Source organism: Panthera leo, chromosome D3 (genome assembly GCF_018350215.1).
Source record: "Panthera leo isolate Ple1 chromosome D3, P.leo_Ple1_pat1.1, whole genome shotgun sequence".
In the NCBI taxonomy this organism is placed as follows: domain Eukaryota; kingdom Metazoa; phylum Chordata; class Mammalia; order Carnivora; family Felidae; genus Panthera; species Panthera leo.
This window is the reverse complement of record NC_056690.1, coordinates 21609153-21634143: the sequence shown is the minus strand read 5'-3', so window position 1 is coordinate 21634143 and position 24991 is coordinate 21609153. Positions and strand designations below refer to the sequence as shown.

Genomic DNA, 24991 nt, shown 5'->3' with positions numbered 1-24991 from the left:
AAGAGTTGGATGCTTAACTGGCTGAGCCATCCAGGGGTGCTGCCAGTTATAGCCTTTTGGTGTCATTTTCTCTCCTCCCAGTTTCCTTTCTTATAACTTTTCAAAAATGCAAGTAAAAAAAATTCAGACTTGCTATGTTCATCTGTTGTTGAGTTAAGGGAGGGCAGGAGATTAGAAGCTGGCATGTACCTGTTCAGAAATGTGGCTGCTAATAGGCTTCAGGTAATTTACTCTCCTTTTCCTTCTTTTTCTTAAAAGGGGAAGATCAAAGACTTTTTTGATTCATGAAGAATCTGCTCACTAAGAAGCATATATCAAGCCGCTGGTCAAATTTCCATCCAAAAGGAATTAAGCAGAGAATGCAGAGGAAGGTGGACTCTAGGTGAGTAATAAGACTTGACAAAAAAACAAAAAAACTGAAATTATGGCCCGTATAAAAACATGTAAACATTTTGTCTATAAAAATAATAAATAATAAATAAGTAGTTTTTTTTCCTAAATCATGAATGGTGAGAAAGGAACTTCAGGTAAGGATTTTTTTGTTGTTTTAGGTTTCTCATCTAGAATGTAGAGTATAATGCACATTTCATACTTTATGTTACAGTTCAAAACCATTTTGAGTGTGTGAAAATATCCGTCATTAAAATTTTTATTTTGAGCAAGAATGACGATTTTCCCGTGGAAGTTATCCCCCCCCTCCACACACACAAGTGCTTTATTGAATTCAATTGTAGACTGACATGTATATAAAATGCTGTGGAAGGAGTGAGAGCCTCAGGCTATTGGCAGCTGCTAATAGCTTCTGTAATGTTTTATGATCTCTGAAATTGCTTCGAAAATTGTCAGTGAGCCAGTGGCGAAAGTAATAATGTATTGTAATGGTCAGAAGGAGGCCCAAGCCCAGGACCCAGATGTTCAGGCACTTGGTGGTGGAGGTGTAGACCTGGGCCCCAGCATCACCTGCCATCTTTCGGTACTTAGACTTCATGAAGTAGGTGAATGCCATGAAGGCCAGGCAGCACAAGTTCATGAAGATTGTGTTGAACAGGGAGCAGACAATGTGGACGGGCACCTATGTCTTGATGTGAATCACAGTAGTTGCCACAGGACCTGAGCTCGGGGGCACCCTGAGTACAGCCACCTTATGCTTCATCTTGAACATCTCATATGTTGTGGGGACACTGGTGTGGGTGCCAGGGAAGAAGGGCTGGGAATTGCTGTTTGTGGTGCAAGACAGAGCAGCTGTGGTCCGGATGCTGGATGGTGCTCTGGGCCCTCCCTTTCCCCAGGAGTTCTGATTTCTCTTAACATTCCTTTTTTGGTGTTTGGGGAATCCTGAGGTTAGAAGTTCTAACATCAAGGCTCACTGGCTGTTGTATCTTTCTCCTACTTCTTACCGTGGTTGCTTATAGCCTATACTACGGTTCTTTTGATTCCAAATAGCAGAATCAGCTCTGGCTAACCTTGACGAAAGGAAGGAATTTACGAGAAAGACTGTGGTTTACTAACCAAGCTGAGCCGCCCAGGGTCTCCTCCTTTATAATTCTTTTAATTTATGAGAAGTCAGTGGTAATGCCCTCTCTTTTATTCCTACTTTTAGTGATCTATATCTTCTCTCTCTCTCTTTTTTTCCCTAGCTTGTCAATTTTGTTGAAGGGTTGTTACGGTTATACTCTTTTTTCCTTAAGCTAATTTGAACTGGGTTTTTACTGCTTGTAGCCTATGATGCTAACTAACCTGTAGAAATTTTTTATAGAATCTATTAGGCCTTGGGGGCAAGGTTGAAGCCAGGGTATAATGGGAGGAACCTATTCAGCAGTGGTTTGGACCCTTCCTCTGAGTGGTCCTTATTGGTACTTCAGCCTCCAAAGCCTGTTCAGTCTGTATCTCAGCTCAAAATTCAGTCCTGGGAGAATGAATCTGGTTGGTCCGGTGTGACTCAGGTTTCTTCTTCTGTCCTAATCCACTGGGACTTGGAGGAGGGTCACAAGAGTTCCAGCATAGCTGCTGAGGTCTGCCCTTCCTGATCCCACAGAAAAGGGATCCAGCACCCTGACTGTGTTTACTGTATAATCTGTAGAGTACTCTGCAGGCCTGCCTTATTTCATCCTCTGAAGCAAGTTAACCATGGCTTAAAATGAAGTTCTGTGACCTCTAACTCTTGTTTAGTTTCGCTAATTACTGTACTGCTTTAGATGTGGGACCTTGAGAAGGGAATATGTTTGCTTAAAAAAAAAATTAAACTGTTAGATATAACACAGGTGCAGAAAGGTGCATAAAATGTACTGTTAATTATATAATTTTGAAATAAACATGTCATCACCATCCCCTACCCCGGGTAAAGAAATAGCATATTGTCAATACCTCAGAAGTCACTTTTACGTATCCTTTCCTTTTTTTTTTAAAAAGAACATAAGTAGTGATTTTTTTTTTTTTTACATATCCTTTCCTAATCACACCCACTCCTTCTTTCCTAGAGTAAACTGCTGTCCTACCTTAATAGTAATCATTTTCTCAAATTTGTTTACATTTTTACCAGTTAAGTTGCATTACCAAACAATATAGTTTAGTTTGGCCTCTGCCTTTATATAAATGAAATTGTATGTATTCTTTTGTGTCTCGAATTTTTTCTCTCAGGATATTTTTATAATGTTGATTTATTTATTTTGAGAGAGAGAGAGTAAACGAGCAGGGGAGGGGCAGAGAGAGAATCCCAAGCAGGCTCTGTCCTGACCGTGCGGAGCCCAGTGTTGGGCTTGAACTCACAAACCATGAAACCATGACCTGAGCTGAAACTGAGTCACACCCTTAATCGACTGAGCCACCCACCCAGGTACCTCTCTCAAGGTTTCAAGATTCCTTCATGTTATTGTCTATAGTTGTAGCTTGCTCATTTTTCTTGTTCTATAATACCACATTATAAGAATATTCCACAATTTATCCATTCTGTTGATGGGCATTTGGGCTGTTTCCAGTTTTTGAATGTGATGAACACTCTCATATGCATAGTTTAGCACACAGTGGTTCTCAAGTTTGAGCCTGCATCAGAATGCCATGGTGGGCTTGGTAAACAGGATTGCCAGATTCTACCATCAGTTTCTGATTCAGTAGGTCTGGAGTCATGCTCAATTTGTATTTCAAGTAAGTTCTCGGTTGATGCTGTTGGTCCAGGGGTCACACTCTGATAACCATTATTTTAGGTATATAATTGGGAACAGGTTGCTGGTCAAAAGATAAGAGAATCTTCCATTTTGCGAGGTAATGGCTTTGTAAATTGGTTGTACTCGTTTGTGCTCTCACTGACCATGTTTGGATTTGTTACCCCACATCTCACCAACACTGTGCTTTGTGGTGGGGGTGTAGCCATAGCTCACTGTGCTTTATATTTATATTTCCTAATTTCTGTTGCTGTTTAGGACCTATTTTGAGGCATCTGTATCTTCTCCCTCTTTGTGGCTCACTTTTTTCACTCTGGTATCTTTTGATGAATTACAGTGTTTTAAACTTTAACTTAGTAAAAATGATCAGTCTTTTTTATATATCTTTTCTGTCATGTTTTAAGGGATCTTTTCATTTTCTGAGGTCATGAAGATACTCTGTATTGCCTTCACTGCTTTATTATTTTGCCATTCATACTTCTTTCTCTAGACCATTTGAAAGTGATTTTTGTGTGTCATGTGAGTTTCTTTTTTTTTTTTTTTTTTTCCATGTGGATATCCGGTTGTGCCAGCACAGTTTACTGGAAGGACTTCTGTGTATCCTCAACTTTATCATTCATCAAGGGTCCATTTAAGCTAAGGTCTGTTTCTGGGCTTCTACTTTGTGCCTGTGGTTGATTTGTCCCTGCTACAAAATCACTGTGTCCTGATTATATAGCTTGACAGTAAAGCCTGAGATTTAAATTTAAGTAAGGTCTCACCTAGTAATTTTTTTAATTTTTTTTTTTTTCCTGAGAGAGAGCATGCCTGAGCAAAGGAGGGGCAGAGGAAGAGAGAGAATCCTAAGCTCTCCACACTGGGTGTGGAGCCTGATGTGGGGGTCAGTCTCATTGATTGTGAGACCATGAGACCAGGACCAGAGCCTTTTTTTTTTTTTTTTTAAGTTTATTTATTTATTTTTGAGAGAGAGCAAGCAGGGGAGAGGTAGAGAGAGAAGGAGAGAGAGAATCCAAAGCAGGCTCCACACTGTCAGCACAGAGCCTGACATGGGGCTCAGATTTACAAACCATGAGATCATGACCTGAGTTGGATGCTTAACCAACAGCTACCAAGCACCCTGAGCCTTTTTTTATTTTTCAGTTTTTTTTAATGTTTGTTCGTTTGTTTATTTTTAAGTTTTAACTTTATTTATTTTTACACTTGATCTTAGCCAAAAGGCCGAGAAGCGATTAACTTTATTTATTTTTAATTTACATCCAAATTAGTTAGCATATAGTGCAACAATGATTTCAGGAGTAGATTCCTTAGTGCCCCTTACCCATTTAGCCCATCCGCCCTCCCACACCTCCTCCTGTAACCCTCTGTTTGTTCTCCATATTTATGAGTCTCTTATGTTTTGTCCCCCTCCCTGTTTTTATATTATTTTTGTTTCCCTTCCCTTATGTTCATTTGTTGTGTCTCTTAAAGTTCTCATATGAGTGAAGTCATATGATATTTGTCTTTCTCTAATTTCCCTTAGTATAATACCCTCCAGTTCCATCCACGTAGTTGCAGATGGCAAGATTTCATTCTTTTTGATTGCTGAGTAATACTCCATTGTATATATATACCACATCTTCTTTATCCATTCATCCATCAGTGGACATTTGGGCTCTTTCCATACTTTGGCTATTGTCTGTAGTGCTGCTATAAACATGGGGGTGCATGTGTCCCTTCAAAACAGCACCCCTATATCCCTTGGATAAATACCTGATAGTGCAATTGCTGGGTCATAAGGTAGTTCTATTTTTAGTTTTTTGAGGAACCTCCATACTGTTTTCCACAGTGGCTGTACCAGCTTGCATTGCCACCAACAATGCAAAAGAGATCCTCTTTCTCCGCATCTTCACCAACATCTGTTGTTGCCTGAGTTGTTAATGTTAGCCATTCTGACAGGTGTAAGGTCGTATCTCATTGTGGTTTTGATTTGTATTTTTCTGATGATGAGTGAAGTTGAGCATTTTTTCATGTGTCAGTTGGCCATCTGGATGTCTTCTATGGAGAAATGTCTGTTCATGGCTTTTGCCCATTTCTTCACTGGATTATTTATTTTTTGGATGTTGAGTTTGATAAGTCCTTTATAGACTGGATATTAACCCTTTATCTGATATGTCATTTGCAAATATCTTCTCCCATTCTGACTGTTGCCTTTTATTTTTGCCGATTGTTTCCTTCGCTAGGCAGAAGCTTTTTATTTTGATGAGGTCCCAGTAGTTCATTTTTGCTTTTGTTTCCCTTGCCTCTGGAGACATGTTGAGTAAGAAGTTGCTGCGGTGAAGATCAAAGAGGTTTTTGCCTACTTTCCCCTCAAGGATTTTGATGGCTTCCTGTCTTACATTTAGGTCTTTCATCCATTTTGAGTTTATTTTTGTGATGGTGTAAGAAAGTGGTCCAGGTTCATTCTTCTGCATGTCGCTTTCCAGTTTTCCCAGCACCACTTGCTGAAGAGACTGTCTTTATTCCATTGGATATTTTTTCATGCTTTGTCAAAGATTAGTTGGCTACACGTTTGTGGGTCCATTTCTGGGTTCTCTCTTCTGTTCCATTGATCTGAGTGTCTGTTCTTGTGCCAGTACCATAGTGTCTTGATGATTACAGCTTTGTAGTATAGTTTGAAGTCTGGGATTGTGGTTACCTCCTGCTTTGGTTTTCTTTTTCAAGATTGCTTTGGCTATTTGGGGTCTTTTCTGGTTCCATACAAATTTTAGGATTATTTGTTATAGCTCTGTGAAGAATGCTGGTGTTATTTTGATAGGGATTGCATTGAATATGTAGATTGCTTTGGGTAGTATTGACATTTTAACAATATTTGTTCTTCCAATCCATGAGGATGGAATCTTTTTCCATTTTTTTGTGTCTTCTTCAATTTCTTTCATAAGCTTTCTATAGTTTTCAGCATATAGATTTTTCACCTCTTTGGTTAGATTTATTCCTAAGTATTTTATAGTTTTTGGTGCAATTGTAAATGGGATCGATTCCTTGATTTCTCTTTCTGTTGCTTCATCGTTGGTATATAGGAATGCAACCGATTTCTGTGCATTGATTTTATATCCTGTCACTTTGCTGAATTCATGAATCAGTTCTGGCAGTCTTTTGGTGGAATTTTTAGGGTTTTCCGTACAGAGTATCATGTCATCTGCGAAGAGTGAAAGTTTGACCTCCTCCTAGCCAATTTGGATGCCTTTTATTTCTTTGTGTTGTCCGATTGCACAGGCTAAGACTTCCAATACTATGTTGAATAACAGTGGCGAGAGTGGACATCCCTGTCTTGTTCCTGACCTTAGGGGGAAAGCTCTCAGTTTTTCTCCATTGAGAATGATATTAGCGTTGGGTCATTCATATATGGCTTTTATGATCTCGAGGTATGATCCTTTTATCCCTACTTTCTTGAGGGTTTTTATCAAGAAAGGATGCCGTATTTTGTCAAATGCTTTCTCTGCATCTGTTTAGAGGATCATATGGCTCTTGTCCTTTCTTTTATTGATATGATGAATCACATTGTTTTGTGGATATTGAACCAACCCTGCATCCCAGGTATAAATCCCATTTGGTTGTGGTGAATAATTTTTTTAATGTGATGTTGGAGCCAGTTGGCTAATATCTTGTTGAGGGTTTTTGCCTCCATGTTCGTCAGGGAAATTGGTCTATAGTTCCCCTTTTTAGTGGGGTCTCTGTCTGGTTTTGGAATCAAGGTAATGCTGGCTTCATAGAATGAGTTTGGAAGTTTTTTCCTTCCATTTCTATTTTTTGGAACAGCTTCAAGAGAATAGGTGTTAATTCTTCCTTAAATGTTTGGTAGAATTCCCCTGGAAAGTCATCTGGCCCTGGTCTCTTGTTTTTTGGGAGATTTTTGATTACTAATTCGATTTCCTTACTGATTATGGGTCTGTTCAAATTTTCTATTTCTCCCTGTTTTAGTTTTGGTGTTGTGTATGTTTCTAGGAAGTTGTCCATTTCTTCCAGATTGCCCATTTTATTGGCATATAATTGCTCATAATATTCTCTTATTATTGTTTTTATTTCTGCTGTGTTCATTGTGATCTCTCCTCTTTCATTCTTGATTTTATTTATTTGGGTCCTTTCCTTTTTCTTTTTGATCAGACTGGCTAGTGGTTTATCAATTTTGTTAATTCTCTTAAAGGACCAGTTTCTGGTTTCATTGATCTGTTCTATTGTGGTTTTTTTTTGTTTGTTTGTTTTTATTTTTTTGGTTTCGATAGCATTGATTTTTGCTCTTATCTTTATTATATCCTGTCTTCTGCTGGTTTGTGGTATGTTTGTTTATTTTTCAGAGAGGGTGCATGCATGAGTGGGGGAGGGGAAGAGAGAGAGAGGGAGACAGAGGATCTGAAGTGGACTCTGCGCTGACAGCAGAGAGCCCCATGTGGGGCTTGAACTCACAAACCATGAGGTCATGACCTGAGCCGAAGTCAGATGTTTAACCAACTGAGTCACCCAGGTGCCCTCCTAACCTAGTATTTTTAAAAGACTGTCTGTAAGCTATTCTTGATCTTTGCAATTATATATAAGCTTCAGAATCAACTTTCAAGTCTTTTCCCCTTCACACAAAACAAAAACTGTTGGGGTTTTAATTGGGATTACTTTGAAGATATAGATCAGATTGGGAAAAATAATTGTATTTTGGTGAGTCCTAAAATTTTCCCTGTAAGAATGTTTACAACCTTATCCCCCCCTCCACCTCCAGTAATCACTACACCCAACATGGGGCTTAAAATCATAACCCCAAGATCAAGAGTCATGTGCTCTACCGACTGAACCAGCCAGGTGCCCCAAATGTTTACAACTTTCGTTAGATTTACTCCTGTGCTTGGTGTTTATGGTTTGAAAACAGTATATAAATCTAAATAGTTTTATTTTTGTTAGTTTATAGAAATACACAGATTCTGAATTTCTGAATTCACATAATCTCCAAAATTTCTTTTCCCCTTGATCTCTTGGTGTTTTCTCAGCACTCTCCGAGTTATTCTGAGACATGTGTAGAGCCTTATAAAATTTGACTTGCTCAACAGGCACATTCTCTACTGAGATGGTACAAGGAATGCTTTGCCCTTTCTTTTCCTTTGTTTTTATTGAGGTATAATTGATGTACAACATTATGTTAGTTTCAGGTATACAGCATAATGATTTCTGTGTTTGTATATATTGCAAAATGCTCACTACAGTGTCTAGTTAACATCTTTCATCATACGTAATTACAGAATTTTTTTGTGATGAGAACTTTTAAGATTTACTCTCTTAGCAACTTTCAAATATGCAATCTAGTGTTATTAACCATAGTCACCATGCTGTACATTATATCCCCATGACTTATTTATTTTATAACTAGCAGTTTGTAGCTTTTGACTCCCGGCACCTGTTTTGACCACCCACCCCACCTCTGGCAACCACCAATCTGTTCTGTGTATCCGTGAGCTTGTTATTTTGTTTTTTGTTTTGTTTTAAGATTCCACATATAAGCAAAATCATATGGCATTTGTCTTTCTCTGTGTGACTTGTTTCACTTAGCACAATGCCCTCAAGGCCACTGATATTGCAAACGGCAGGATTCCATTCTTTTTTATGACTGAAGAATATTCTATTGTATATATTATTACCACAATTTCTTTGGTCATTTACCTGCCAGTGGACACAAGTTATTTCCGTCTTATTCCTTTATAATATATGCTATATATATATATACATATGTATATGCTATAGTGAACATGGGGTTGTGTATATCTTTTAATTTTTTTTTTTAACGTTTATTTATTTTTGAGACAGAGAGAGACAGAGCATGAACGGGGGAGGGTCAGAGAGAGAGGGAGACACAGGATCTGAAACAGGCTCCAGGTCTGAGCGGTCGGCACAGAGCCTGATGCGGGGCTCGAACTCACGGACCGCGAGATCATGACCTGAGCCAAAGTCAGGCGCTTAACCAACTGAGCCACCCAGGCGCCCGTGTGTATATCTTTTAGAGTTACTTCAGATAAATCCTCAGAAGTGGAATTGCTAGATCATATGGTAGGTCTATTTTTAATTTTACTTTTACCTTATAATCAATTTATTAAAAAGGTTGATTTAAGCATCTGTAATGGTGACGTCAACCTCAATTCCTGGCTCAATACTGATGGAAGTAATCTGTTTAAAAATCTCAGAAGGATTGTGCAAATCAGTGAGTCGCTTATGGATCCTCATATGAAAACGATCTCAAGTCTTAGAACCGTCACCACAAGGAGTTTCTCTTGTAATGATTCTGAGAGTCTTGGTAGGCATCCAAACTGGTCCTTTCACTTTTCTTTTGTGCCTCTGATCAAGTCAGCACATACCTTCTCCAAAGATTTTACATTGTGGCTGGTTATAGTAATTCTGATTTGGAGAACTGCCACCTCTTGTTCCATGGGTGTCTTCCTGGTGTCTTTAGAAGCCATGGCTGCATCCTGGCTTCCTGAACGACTTGTTCCTCAATAAGACAAACAGCGATGGGTCAGGAGCAGTCTAAAATTTTTTGAGGAGCTTCCATATTGTATTCCACAGTGGCTCCTGGAGTTTGCATTTCCACCAATAGTGTACAAGGGTATTGTTTTCTCCACATCCTCACCAATGGTTATTATTTCTTATATTTTTGATACAGCTGTTCTCACAAGTGTGAGGTGGTATCTCATTGTGGGTTTTTAAAAAGTTTATTTATTTAGAGAGAGAGAGAGAAAGTGTGCACGAGTACAAGGGAAGGGCAAAAGAGAGGGAGAGTCCTAAGAAGGCTCTGCACTGAGAGCAGGCTCTGCACTCAGCGCAGAGCCCAATGTGGGTCTCAGTTTCACAACTATGAGATCATGAGCTGAGATGAAACTAAGAGTCAATCACTTAACATACTGAGCCACCCAGGCACCACTCATTGTGGTTTTGATGTGCATTACCCTGATGATTAGGTATGTTGAGCATCTTTTCATGTACCTGTCCACCGTTGTATGTCTTCTTTGGACACATGTCTATTGAGATTCTCTTTGTGTTGCAAACTATGAGTCTGGAGTTCTCTCTTGTCCAGCAAGAGAGTGGATGCAGAATTGAATAAGAGAAAGGCTAGTGTCTGGGAGGAGACAAGAGCCCCGAATGGGATTTTGTCTCTGTATTTATTGAGCTCTCATGATCTTACACATGTGGTGACGTGAAGAAAATAGTCAGGTAGTAATCATTAACTTGTGTGTGTAAAAAGCAAGGGCCTGGGTGGCAAGTGGCATTTGTGATCAGAGCACAATAGTATATTGGTGCCAGATGGAAAGTAGTTTACTATAACTAGTTACTTGTGATCCCATTATAATATCTTGCTAACTAACCTTGGGCACTTTCCCCCTGTGGTGGCGACTTTCAGCCTTAAGCTTTTTTAACTCATTTATGTAAGTGTAAGGAATTCTTGAACCTGTTTCCCCACATCTGCCCATTTGTAAATTGGATTGTTTTTTTATTTTTATTTTTTGCTGTTGAGTTGTAGGAGTTCTTTATATACTTTAGGTATTAACCCCTTATCAGACATATGATTTGCAAATATTTTTTTTCATTCAGTAGATTGTTTTTGCATTTTGATTATTTCAGTTGCTGTGTAGAAGGTTTTTAGTTTGATTTAGTCCCATGTGTTGATTTGTGCTTTTGTTGCTTTTGCTTTTGGTGTCAAATCCAAAAAAATCAATACTGAGACCAGTGTCAAGGAGCTTACCATTTATGTTTTCTTCTAGGAGTTTTATAGTTCCATGTCTTATGTTCACGTCTTTAATTCATTTTGAGTAAATTTTTGTGTATGGTGTAAGATAGTGGTCCAGCTTTATTCTTTTGCATGTAGCTGTCCAGTTTTCCCAACATCATTTATTAAAGAAACTTCCCTCCACTGTATATATTCTTGGTTCCTTTGTCATAAATTAATTGACTATATATGCATGAGTTTATTTCTGGGCTCTCTATTCTGTTTCATTGTTCTGTATGTCTGTTTTTATGCTAATGCCATACTGTTTTGATAACTATAGGTTTGTAATATAGTTTGAAATCAGGGACCAGGGGGTCTCCAGCTTTGTTCTTTTTTCTCAGGATTGCTTTGACTACAAGGTCTTTCTTGGTTCCATACACATTTTAGGATCATTTGTTCTATTTCTGTGAAAAATGCCACTGGAATTTTCATAAGGATTGCATTGAATCTGTAGATGGCTTTGGGTAGTAAAGATATTTTAACAATATTGATTCTTCTGACCCGTGTCACGGAGCGTTTGAGGTGACTTGATAGAATACTGCAAGTAACAAGAATCGACTATATATACATTTTTGATATTGACTTTGTATCAAATAGTCTTGATAGATTCTTATAAATTTTAGTAATATACCTGTAGGTTTTTTGGGGTTTTCTACATGCATAATCATGTCATATGCAAAATGACACTCTATTGCCCCCTCTCTAATCTTTATGACTATAGTTTCTCTTTTGTGCCTTAGTCTGCCAGCCAGGACCTCCAGTACAATGTTGTACAGAAATGGTATTGGTCTTACTTGTCATATTCATAATCTCCAAGGGAAAGCTGTCAATGTTTCACCTTAAGTATGGTATCTGCATAAGTTTTTCTTAGATAGCCCTTAGTAGATTAAGGCTAGTGTAAGATTTTTGTCATGAATGGATATTGAAAATTTTTTAGTCAACTCTGTTTTCTGCATCTATTGAAATGACTATATGATTGTCTTTTCTTTTTTAAATCTTTATTTAATGTTTATTTAATGTTTATTTTGAGAGGGAGAGTATGTGTGCAAGCAGTGGAGGGGCAGAGAGAGAGGGAGATCCCAAACAGGCTATGTGCTGTCACCAAAGAGACTGACACAGGACTCAAACTCATGAACCATGAACCATGAGCCATGAGATCATGACCTGAGCTGAAACCAAGAGATGGATGCTTAACCAACTGAGCCACCCTATATGATTGTCCCCTGTATGATTATCTTAATGGTTGATTTTTCTTTTCTTTTCTTTTTTTTAAGGTTTTATTTTTAAGCAGTCTCCACACCCAGTGTGGGGCTTGACCTCACAACCCTGAGAGCAAGAGTTGCACTCTCCACCCACTGAGCCAGCCAGGCTCCCCTTCATGGTTGAATTTTCTAATATTAATTAACCTTCTCTCTTTCTGGAATTAATCCTCCCTCATATTATATTATCCTTTTTCTATGTTGCTGACTTAAGTTGGCTGCTATTTTGTTTAGATTTTTATGTATATATTCATTAATGAGATTGATATAAATTTTTCTTTCTTCAAATGTCCTTGTTAGGTTTTGTGTTAAGGTTATGGCTAGTCTCCTAAAACCACCTAATTTTATATAGATTTTGGGTGGGTAGTGTTCCTTTTTTAAAAAAGAGTTCTCAGAGTAGTTTATGTGAGATTGGCGTGAATTTTTCCTTAAATTTTGACAACAAATCATCTAGGCCTAGAGTTTTCTTTGTGGGAAGGTTTTTATTACTGTTTATTGTTGCTAATGGTTATTGGACTGTTCATATTTTATACTTCTTGTGTGGTTTTGATAACTTTTTTTTTTGTAGCTGTCTATCCATTTTACCTGCATCTTCATATTATTTGTATCAAGTTGTTTATAAGTATATTCTTAGGATCTGTAATGATGTTTCCTTTTTCCCCCTAATATTGATTTATTTGGCTTTTTCTCTCTCTTCTTGACCAGTTTAATTGACTATTTGTCAATTTTATTAGTGTTTTTAAAGAACTAACTTTTCTTTTTGATCTTCTCTATTTTTGTTTTCTATCTATGCAAAAAAAAATTAACATTGCAGGCTGGAGACTGCTATTCTTAGAAAGTCCTGCTTGCAGGGGTACCTGGGTGGCTCAGTCAGTTAAGCGTCTGACTCTTGATCTCAGCTCGGGTCATGATCTCAGGGTTGTGAGTTCAAGTCCTATATTTAAAAAAAACGTAAAATAAAAGAGGGGAGCCTGGGTGACTCAGTCAGTTGAGGGTCTGACTTCTTTTCAGGTTATGATCTTGTGGTGCAGGAGTTCAAGTCTCACATCAGGCTCCCTGCTGTCAGTGTGGAGCCCACTTCAGATCCACTGTCTCCCTCTCTCTGTGCTCTTTCTCTCTCCAAACAATATAAACATTTAAAAAAAAGAAAAAAGAAAAGAATGTCCTGCTTACAAGGTTGACCCCTGACATGTCTAGAAACTTAGATTTGAAGAGGATTCTCACCAATCCCCAACTGATAAGGATAGTTAACTGTGCCTGAACTGTTTGTGCAAACAATGTGGTATATGCTGAATACCTGCTCTCCTTCTAGGAGTCTAGAATTTTGGTATGTGATTGGTAGAGGGTGCCTGTAGGACCAGCACCCAGTAAAAACTTCGGGCATTGAGTCTCTACAAAGCTTCCCTGATAGACAATACTTCACACATGTTCACACAGTTCGATGCTGGGGGAATTAAGGGTATCCTATGTGACTGCCCTGGCAGAGGACTCTTGGAAGCATGCATTTGATTTCTAGCAGCCTTTGCCCCATTCCCCTTTTCTCTTTTCTGATTTTGCTTTGTGTCCTCTTGCTGTAATAAATCATAGCTATGAGTATAACTATATGCAAGTACTGAGTCCTTTTTTTTTTAATGTTTGTTAATTTTTGAAGGAGAGAGACAGAGCGTGATGGGGGGAAGCCAGAGAGAGAGAGGGAGACAGAATCCAAGTAAGCTCCAGGCTCTGAGCTGTCAGCACAGAGCCCAATGCGGGGCTCGAATTCACAAACTGAGAGATCATGACCGAAGTTGGACGCTTAACTGACTGAGCCACTCAGGTTCCCCCTCTGAGTCCTTCTTTCTAATCATCACTGAACCTAGGGTAGCCTTGGGGATGTTTGACACACCATTGTGAATGGCAGGTATTTCTATCTGAGATTGGGCTACTTATTGTCCATATTTATCAGTCTGTCTCATTGAGCTTATCTATTTAATTTCACTTGTGCATTAAAAGAGATTTGCATCACATACAGAGATAATTTGATTCTCCCTTTTCCCCGTTACTCCTCAAATTTAAGGTCTTTTAGGGATGGTGCAGTTAAGAAACCTTATCCTCCAAAGATACTGGCCAACAAGAAGTCGTCTGCCTTCTCTGGGATCCAGAGAGAGCTACCTAGTGCTGGTCATCCAGTGCAGTATCATGCCTCACATGGTTGGACCCGAAGGAACCAGTTACGAGAATTGCGCATCAGGTGAGCTTGCTGAGTGGTCATCTGCCTGCAATGATGTTTCCATTGTTCTCCCTTCTTGGTTAAAATGAGGGAATGATTCTTCTTTTCGTATCTCAGTTATTTAGGTGGGGACTTTGATGCCTGCTCTTTGTGGCAGAATGTTCAGAAGAAAAGGACATTTAGGAATCTGCAGACTTAAAATCTGTCATTCTGTGTTTTCATTCACATTCTCTAGTTGGGCCCCACAGTGTGTTAAGCTATAAGGAGTCTCCAGAAAAAGTCTAAACATAGTCTGAGAGAAATTAGTGTTTTCCACTACTCTTGATTAGGTCTACCAAAGGCATTCATTTATTCATTTAACAAAAATTTATCAGGCCTTCTCTTCCTTGGCGCTGCCTGTGACAGCCATTTCCTGTTGGCATCATAGCTGCCCTCGGACCTCTGGTGAAGCCCAAGGTCATTAAAAAGAGGACCAAGAAGTTTATCTGGCACCAGTTAGACCAGTAAGTCAAAATTAAGTGCAACTGGCAGAAACCTAGAGTCATTGACAATAGGGTGTGCAGGAGATTCAAGGGCCAGATCTTGATGCCCAGAATTGGTTACAAGAGCAACAAGAAAACAAAGCACATGCTGCCCAGTGGCTCCCAGAAGTTCCCAGTCCACAGTGTCAAGGAGTTTGAAGTGCTGCTGATGTACAGTAAATCTTACTGTGCAGAAATTTCTCACAGTGTCTTCTCCAAGAACTGCAAAGCCGTTGTGGAAAGAGCAGCCCAGCTGGCCCTCAGAGTCACCAATCCCAATGCCAGGCTGCACGGCGAAAAAAATGAATAGACAGCTTATGTGCACAGCATATTTGGGTTAATAAAACCATAAAACTACAAAAAAGATTTGTCAGGTACCTATTTAGCCAGGTGGTGGGCTAGATGCTGAGCATACAAGATGAATAAGACATTCCTGGTCCATGACCTCATGAAAGCTTAAAATCATGTGGGCTTGACAGACTGTTAAACAAGTCACAACAAAGCATGATAAGTGCCATAAGAGGATGTGGCACTGCGGGCCACGTGGTTGTAACAGTTCCACTGGTGTAGCCAGCAGGAACTTCCCAGAGGAAGTGGGGTTTAAGTCAAGTCCTAAAGGATAATGTAAGAATAAGCTGGATAAAGGGCAGAAGGAAAAAGAGTGTTCCAAGCCAAACCTGGAGACTAACTGGCCAAGACAAGCCAACTTTTTTTGTGTATACCAGGCACTGTGCTGGGTACTTGGGATGCTATGAGACATGGTCCCTGCTCTCAGGGGCTCACAGTCCAGAGCCAACAACAGGCACCCTGTGAGCCCATTACTGTGATTTGGTGTTATAACTTTACATTATACTAAGGGTTGAAACAGAGTTTTGAGGGTGTAAAGCTACTCACTATGTTTGGTTTGGGGAAGGTCCAGGAAGGCTTCACATAGGAGCAAGCATTGAAGATGAGCCTTGATAGGTAAGTGGGCATTTGCTAGGTATTTTAGGCAATAAGAAAAACACGAATAAAAGTATTATCATGTACTTCCTTTTCCTCAACTCTGAAGTCTTCATTGACAAAATACTTTGTATTGAAAATATTTTTTAAAAATAATCTGCTTGGGGTGCCTGGCTGGCTCAGTAGGTAGAGCATGCAACTCTTGATCTCAGGGTTGTGAATTCGAGCCCCACAGTGGAGGTAGAGACTACTTAAAAAAAACTGCTTGATCTTGGTTTTATAAGTCTGTCCCATCCTATGCTCTATTTGCTACAAGATCAGCTATGATTCACCTTTTGACTCATGCTAGCATCTCTCCCCCTGGGACCTTAGTTTCCTTCTGCTTTCCAGAAAGTTGATAACATAAGTCAAATGGAGTTTTAAAATGTGTATATCCTTTCTTTGCTTCTTTCAGATGCGTGGCCAGAAAGTTCTTATATTTGTGGATTCGAGTAACTTTTGGAAGAGTATTTCCCTCTAAAGCCAGGTAGTATTAGCTCAGAACACCAAACTTCTCTGAGTTTGTTCTAGGTTTTATTTTGTATTAAGCTCATGTGTAACCTTTGTTATGGCATGTGTTACATTCTTCTCCTGCTGCACTCCAGTGTCCAGCAGGCATCTGATATAATGGTTACCTAGCAGAGAGTAGTTTGAATGCATGTGTGAAGCAATCGGAAATAAACCAAGATAGCTAAGACCCTCTGTGAAAAGGTATTCTGAGTATTTGCCCAGAAATAAGCAAGTTCCTTCAGGACACTGTTGAGACTGACCACATTGACATGATCTAGGACAGGACCTGGGGAAAAAGTTGCATTGGCAAGGGGAGTGAAATTTTAGTCAAGAGAATGTCCCTGTGCCACACCTTCCCTCTGTATGGGCCATTGCCCCCTGCTACAAGTTTTGGTTAAAATTGCTTTAACTGCAGTACCCAGAATGGATTGCTAGGGGGAGCCACCAGCATCAGGGACACATGCAAGAGGTAGTGGAGTTGGAGAGAAGGGGCCAGTGTATGGTATATTTCAGAGGAAGAATTGGCAGCCGTTGAGATGTAAGCATTTTTTTTTTTTTTTAAACTGGAATGTTGTGGGTTCTTAACCTCTCTATTCTTCCCTTATTACAACCTTTCGTTTCATTTTTCTGACATTGTCATTTTACTAATATGAAACGTCATCCAAATTTTTTGATTCAAACTCCTTTAAGCAAATTTGGCCTGTGGGTGTTCTCTGAAATCTTTTTTTTTTTCACTTTTTTTATTTCACTTTCATTTTTGAAGGATATTTCACTCCATAGAGAAATCTAGGTTGCCAGTTTTCCCTCCAGCGTTTTGAAGATATTTCATTGTCTTATGGTTTCCATTTGTAAGTTGTTAGTCTAATTATTGCTGTTTTGAAGATTCATTATCTTATTTTTCAAAGTTTTAATATGATATGCCTAGGTATGGATTCATTTTCTTAAAGTCTTAGCTCATGCTGACATAATAGGTCACAGGGTTTTGGTTTTTTGCTTTGTTTTATGTACACATCTTCCTGGCATACTTTCTTTGTCCAAAGTCATGTTATTCTCCTTTTCCTTTCTCATACAATCACTTGCATGAGATTTGACCTCAGATACTTTGTTGCTCTTTTTATTTTTCTTGTTTTTTAACGTTTATTTTTGAGACCAAGAGAGCGAGAGAGAGCAAGAGAGAGAGACAGAGAGAGAGCATGAGAGTGGGAGAGGGCCAGAAAGGGGAGACAGAGAATCAGAAGCAGGCTCAGCACAATGAGCACAGAGCCTGGCGCAGGGCTTGAAACCAAGAGTCGGATGCTTAACTGACTGAGCCAACCAGGCGCCCCTGTTGCTTTTTTTATTTTTTTTTAATTTTTTTTTTTTAACGTTTATTTATTTTTGAGACAGAGAGAGACAGAGCATTAATGGGGGAGGGTCAGAGAGAGGTAGACACAGAATCTGAAATAGGCTCCAGGCTCTGAGCTGTCAGCACAGAGCCCGACGCGGGGCTCGAACTCACGGACTGCAAGATCATGACCTGAGCCGAAGTCAGCCGCTTAACCGACTGAGCCACCCAGGCGCCCCCCCTGTTGCTTTTTATGTGGAATTAATCTCTCTGAACTTTTAGAGCGAGGCAAGGTCAGTTAACTTTCCTGATTTCACAGAGCTGTCTCATTTGTAGTATTAAAAAAAAATCATGCTGTCTTGCTCTATAGGATATCCTGGTTCTGTTCTCCTAAAATACTTGGTCTGATCCTCTCTTTCCTCTTCTCGATTGTCCCTCTCCTCAATTTCTATTCTACTCCCAGCAGCTTTTTCTCAGTATGAAGCTCTGTCCTAAAAGGGAGCCTGGCATGTTGGGTCTGAGACTATAGGCACTGGACTGCTCTAGCTGTTTCGGTTCTTTCTGCATGAGCCGTGGTAACTGAGGGGACACAGTTCCTCTCAGGTTCAGCTGCTAGTCTCAAATTGGGCCTCTGCACCTTGCAGTGACTGCTTATTGGCTGTTTGGAGGTTTTCCCATTCTCCAGCTCCTTAGATGCCACCCTCATTGTTCTTTCTTCCTCCTGTAGAAATATTAATACTATGCAGGTCTTTTGACTGTGGATGGTTTGTCCCTGTCTGCTTGCATTTTGGATTTATGGCGATACCTTGTCACCTGGTTTTGTTGTAACTGATACATGAATTTTTGGTTTTGCTACATGGTTGCCGTGTGTGTTTTACAGGGATTCAGAGACAGGAAAACTATGTTGCACCCTCTACTATCTTCACCAAATTCTTTTCCTACTTAATTTTACATTACTTAATATTTGACCCATATTTAACTGGAAACCTTTTTTTTCAAGTAATACTCATTTATATTCCAAATACTTGGGAAATGCTGATTATATCTGTTAGAAATGCATTTAGGGCGCCTGGGTGGCTCAGTCTGTTAAACATCAGACTTCGGCTCAGGTCATGATCTCGCGGGTTGAGAATTTGATCCTGGAGTTGGGCTGTGTGCTGACAGCTCAGAGCGTGGACCCTGCTTCAGATTCTGTGTCTCCCTCTCTCTCTGCCGCTCCCTCTACTCACGCTGTCTCTCCCTTTCTCTCTCTCTCTCAAAAAAATAAACATTAAAAAAAAGAAATGTATTTGATTCTAAATAAGAGAAACTCTGGCAATAGCTTTAACAAATTGGGATTTGCTTTTTCTCATAAGCAGTCTGGAGGATGGTGTTGGTTTAGCTGTTCATTGATGCCATCAGAGACTCAGGCTTTTAGTACCTTTCAAGCTCACCATTCTTAATATATTGCCCCTTTGTTCTCAGAGGTGACACTGCATAGTTGCAAAATGAGTGTTCTATTTTACACAGGAAGGAGTAAGGGAAGGGTGGTGTCAGCTAGATCTGTCTCTTATGCAGGAAAACAAAACTTTCCTGAAAGCCCTCAGCTGCATTCTGCTTCTGCCTCATTGGCCACCTTTTGGCCAGCAAAAAAGCTGGCTACCTTTTGCTGCAAAGCAGGCTGGGAAAGAAACCTTTCCAGCCTCTGCAGTTGGATGCCTGTAAGGAAGCAAAGGCTTGACTCTGGATGTTGGGTTAGCCAGTGACAGATGTTGGCTATACTGCTTTGAAATGATCACATTATTATACTCTTTACTTTCTTTGCTCTTGAATAGTAAGGGTATGGAGAAAGAATACTGAACTGGAATTGGGGAGACCCAAGTTTTGGTCCTAGCCCAGATCCTAGGTAATTGTTTGGTCTAGGATAAGTTATGGCTCTGGGCCTTCTCAAATTGTAAAAAGAGAGAGTGAGAATGCTATTTGTTGTCTAAGCATCTATCAGAGTTAGTATTCTGATACTGTGTTTCCATTGACTTAGAAATTTGTGATGTTTTTGTTTTTGTTTTTGTTTTTCAAGTTGTAATCTCTCTTTAAATCAAGTGAGTTGTTATTTGGGGGAAAATTTTACATACTGATCTTTGCTTTTTTTGTTATTGTTTTGGTCTTTTTCCATGTTCTTTATTCCTCACTTTTAGGAATATTAGAGAATTATTTCATACCAGAAAATGCAGAATAATGCCTTTATATTCTTGGAATTTTTTTTAACTTTTATAAACTGGCATTGTTTTATCATTAATAAACTGAATCAAAATGATCATTGAATTAGTAGGGTGAAAATAATGCAGTATATGTCCATTTATAAGGTAGTCATAAATATGAGGTAGTTAGCTATTTTTCTGAAGAGGAGATCTGAATAAAAATTTTTGGCTAACTTGGGAAGTGGGTAAAATGCTCTTGTCTATTTATAGTATTTATTTATTTTCTAAGTTTATTTATTTATTTTGAGAGAGAACAAGTGGGTGAGGAGCAGAGAGAGAGGGAGAGAGAGAATCTTAAGCAGGCACTGCAATGTCAGTGCAGAGCCCAACACAGGGCTTGACGTCACAAACTATGAGATCATGACCTGAGCCAAAACCGAGTTGGACACTTAACCAACTGAGCCACCCCAGCGCCCCTATAGTATTTATTTATTTTTGTTTACAATATTTAATTCATCAATATTTCTTCCTCATTCTTAGCTAATGGCCTTGCTTCCTATTTTCTTGATAGAAACAACAGAAGAGACTTGCACAAGCTCCCTCCACCACATCCACCCACTCACCGCGAGCATCTATCACCATGCAACTTGCTTTCCCTACTCTTAGGCCAGTGACCTGCCTTTGCTCTCATCTGCGGCAAAATTTTTGGCTTCTGCATTCGGTTGCCTTTGTGCCTACTCAAGGCCATCACCCTAGCAATTTTTTTTTCTCTTTTCTGCATTATCAATTTTTTGCTCTCTACTGGATCATTTGCACCAGCCTATAATACCCTTTATTTCTCTTATCCTGAAAAAAATAAAATCTCTTTGGCTGTAGGTCCTCCTGCAGCTAGCACTCTGTATCTTTGCTCCCCTTTACATCAACTCCCCTGGCCAGACTCGGTGTGTCCAACATGTCTTGTAATCTCCCTTATATCTATCCCACTAGGCTTTAGATTCTACTCCTCCACCAAAACTATATTTGTTAAGGTCATTGCATTTGCCAAAATTAGTGGTAAATTCTGAAACTTCCTCTTACTTGGCCTACCAGGAAGCAAGACAGTCTGTCATTCCCTTCTCTGAGAAGCCCTTTCTTCTTGCACCTTCCAGGTTACCATCCTCTCATGGTTTCCCTTTTCCCTCTTTGACTGCTCCATCTTTCTTTTGTGGATTCCTCCTCACCTAAATACCCAGTGCCACATCTTTGTGCTGCTTCTGTGTACCTCACAATCGTGATAATCTCATCAACTCTCAGGATGATTCCCAAATATATACACCCCGCCCAGACCTCTCTCTTGTCCAGACTGCTATGTATGTGGCAATTCCACTGTGTGTCTAATAGATGTCACAACTGTGTCCAAACCTGAAATCTAGAGCATCCCCACAAACCTCTCTGCTGAGCCTTCTCCCTCTCCGTTAATGGAAACTCCCATATTTCCAGGGACTTGGGTCAGAAACCCGGGAGTCACCTTTGACATCTCTCTCTCATACCCCAGTTTACAATGCCAAATGCCCAAATTGTGTTGACATAACTTTCAAGATATATTCAGACTCCACCTCTCTTCAGCACTTCCAGTACCACCCTGGTCCAAGCCATCATCATGTCTCCCCCTGAATGACTACAGTAACTTCACTGGTCTCCTATTTCCAGCCCTAGCCCCAGTCAGTCTTTTCACAACTGGTATTCTGAGTAAATCAAGTCATGTCCCTCCTCTGCTCAGATGGCTTCCCTTCTGGCCAAGAGTAAAAGCCATAGTCCTTATGGTAGCCTATAAAGCCAATTGACTTTTTTGTTATCTATCTATGGATTTTTAAAAAATTTCTGCTGTCATATTTAAAATTCCCAACATCTCTTTTTTGTTCTCTGAATGTTCTTTTTTTTTTTTTTAAGAAATCGCATCCTGTAGGTTCATAATCTTTTGAAGTTAATGTAGCCATTTGTTTTTAAGATTTTTGCTTATATTGTCTGTTTCTTCTGAGCCCTTTTTTTCTCTGTGCTTTTGGTCATTGTCTCATATTGGAGCCTTGCCTCAAATATCAAAACATCCTTTCATTGTCTATTCATATTTAAGAGTTAGGCACTAAAATGCTAATTTTGGGATCCTTTCTATGTATGCATAAGGACTTATAAACTGAAGGCTTCACTTTAGGCTTTTGAGGTAGAGACTGGACAGTTTCACTGAGGAACCTCCAGCTGTCACTATCCAGAAGCCTTTTCTGTTAGGTGGTTGATCATGTTCCCCAGAGGAGAGGAATCCTCCAAATTCTTTCTGGGCTGGAGTGGCTTGGAGGTGGGTGGTAGTGATTATAAACTTGGAATGTGGATCTCACTGTTGAGTATGTGGACTCTCCATTTAAGACCCTCTCCAGATCTCTGGTGATATTCTGCAGTCCAGTGTTCCTCTGTTGAGCTTCTCCAGAGATAAACCCAAGTCTCTGCTTGGGTGAATAAAAGGATCCAGGGGCCTAATTGCTGCTTATGCCCAGGCTTGCAAACAATCCTGTGTTTTCATCTCCACCCAGGGCTCCCTCATTCCTGATGCCTCATGTTCCCATGCCTGTCTGAGGTCTGTGCCACCAGCTCGTTGCTTCTTGACTCCCACAGAACAAGATACTTAGTACTCTCTTGGCTTTCTCTGATATGGTATGATATGTTGATTCAGTTCTCTGATATGTTGATTCAGTTGCCTGTGCTATCATTTAAAATTTGTTGACATCTCTGATCTATCATTGTTGCTCCTATTCTCTTTATCTTTGTGAGTTTGCACCTTTTGAAATGTATGTGCTGTTATTTTAGTGGGGTTTAGGAAGAGAAGGAGGTTGATGGATAGTAGTAGATGATGGAAGGAAGTACATGTGCACATGGAAGTGGTTCTTTTCCATGAAATTTTTAAAAAATTGTGATCAAAGTTGTTGTTTAAAAATTCTTCAGGGGCACCTGGGTGGCTCAGTCAGTTAAGCGATCGACTCTTGATTTCAGCTCAGGTCATAATCTCATCGTTTGTGAGACTGAGCCTTGCATCAGGCTCTGCGCTGTGAGCGTGGGATTCTTTCTCTGCCCTTCCCCCAGTCATGCTTTCTCTCTCTCAAAATAAACAAACATTAAAAAAAATTTTTTTTTAACTATAGACACATGTAATAGGAAACACTAGTCTTCTATAATCTTCCTGAGAGAAAACCACTGGTAATAGTTTGGTATTGTGGAGATGTTTTCAGGCTTTTAATATGTATAATATAATTATTTTTATGTATGCAGAGTACATGCATATAGATGTATATGTTTTTATGTATGTCTACAAATATGTATGTGTGTGCATACATTATATATGTGTAAATATATACAAATTTGTATGCATTCTAACATAGGAGTAGTGGAAATACAAAAAAAATGTAACTTTAGAGGTGCCTGAGTGGCTCAGTCGGTTAAGTGTCCGATTTTGGTTCGGGTCAGGATCTCATGGTTTGTGAGTTCAAGCCCCACATTGGGCTCTCTGGTGTCAGCTCAGAGCCTGCTCCTGATCCTCTGTCTCCTTCTCTCTCTGCCCCTCCCCCATTTGTTCGTGCTGTCTCTCAAAAATAAATAAACATGAAAAAAATTAACTTTAGAAAATGGTGTCATACATACTATGAGGTAGCTTTATTTTTTCACCTAACCACTTCTCTGGAACATCTCATTTCAATACCTTTAGCTCCACTTCACAAAAAATGACAAGGTGAAGTTAGTTGAATTTAACCTATCCATCCCTTTGAGGGACATTTGTTGACTTTTATCCTCTTTTATTATGAACAAGAGCGAAGTGAATTTCCCTATGAGTATTTTTGCTAGCTAGTTTTTTAAAAACTGTGAGTGGTGAGGAGGAAGCACATGTTAATAAGCTGCAGAACTATGAAAAGAAATTCAAAGTGACTGACAGGCACAGAGTTCTTGAATTATCAGTCACCTCCACAGTGCCTGTTAGCATCAACACAATCTGCCATTGCTCTTGTTTTCTTTCTTATTACCTTTGTCCTCTCTTTATTGCCTCTATGTATCTTCTGCTGTTTTTATAACTCTCCTGGACAGATTTCAGTGAAACTAATATGCTCTGTTCTTATTAAGTACTAGGAATAACATTAAGTATTTGCTGATTTTATAACTTTTAATCTCCTCTATACATAAATGTGAAGTGTAGTTACTACTTTAAAAATATTTTTTAGGGCCACCTGGGTAGCTCAGTTGAGCGTCTGACTTTGGCTTAGGTCATGATCTTGTGGTTTGTGAGTTTGAGCCCCACATAGGGCTCGCTGCTGACAGAGCCCGCTTTAGATCCTGTCCTGCTCTCTTTGCCCCTTCCCTGGTTGTGCTCTCCCCAAAATAAATAAATATTAAAAAAATAATAATAATAAAAACATTTTTTTTAGTCTGATGAAGAAAAAAATGAAGAATAATTCTCAACTCATGGTATTTGAAGTCAGATTTTTATTTTACTTTAACCTCCTCAATTGGTAAGATCTGTAGTATAACATTTTTAGCTTTTTTCCTAGTTTAAGTACTTTTCTTTCCTAGTTTAAATACTTCTAAATATTTGATCTGAAAATATTTTTTTATTCTATTCTGGTGTTATCAAATAATGAGCCATGCTTTTCTATGAGAATGTAACAGCAATATTAAACTAATTTGGGAACAAATACCAGCTCCCACATCATCATGGATTTTTCTCTGATTTTTGTTCATTGCCAAAGGTGTTACTATGAGCAGAGAATACTACGGAAGGTCTTTGAAGAATGGAAAGAAGAGTGGTGGGTTTTCCAGCGAGAGTGGAAACTCTGTGTTCGAGCAGACTGCCACTATAGGTCAGGTTTCATGTTATATTACTTTAATTTTGCTGATTCACATTATGAAATAGTTATCTGTTGGCATATTTCTGGTCAAAAGGAGAAAGTTTTTTTGTCCCCCAGTTTTATTGAGATATAACTGACATATAACTGTATGAGTTTCAGGTATACAGCATAAAGGTTTGACTTACATATATTGTGAAATGATTACCACAATAAGTGTAGTTA

General features: G+C 39.2%; 1 protein-coding gene and 2 pseudogenes across 16 annotated transcripts in view; 2 read left to right on the top strand and 1 right to left on the bottom strand.

The window, feature by feature from the left end:
- The window catches only part of SFI1 (SFI1 centrin binding protein), a 104858-nt gene that overhangs the window by 8788 nt on the left and 71079 nt on the right, over nucleotides 1-24991 (top strand). For 12 of the 16 annotated variants that reach the window (XM_042909505.1, XM_042909500.1, XM_042909497.1 and 9 more), the window contains exons 2-5: nucleotides 259-382; nucleotides 14245-14418; nucleotides 16315-16386; nucleotides 24671-24781. In XM_042909505.1, coding sequence (XP_042765439.1) covers nucleotides 285-382; nucleotides 14245-14418; nucleotides 16315-16386; nucleotides 24671-24781 — 455 coding nt within the window. In that variant the 5' untranslated portion in view covers nucleotides 259-284. The remainder of the gene's footprint in view (nucleotides 1-258; nucleotides 383-14244; nucleotides 14419-16314; nucleotides 16387-24670; nucleotides 24782-24991) is intronic. The other 4 variants (XM_042909506.1, XM_042909501.1, XM_042909496.1 and 1 more) reach the window with 2 other exon arrangements.
- Nucleotides 9276-9741, bottom strand: LOC122203001 (annotated as a pseudogene).
- LOC122203964 lies at nucleotides 14491-15302 on the top strand (annotated as a pseudogene).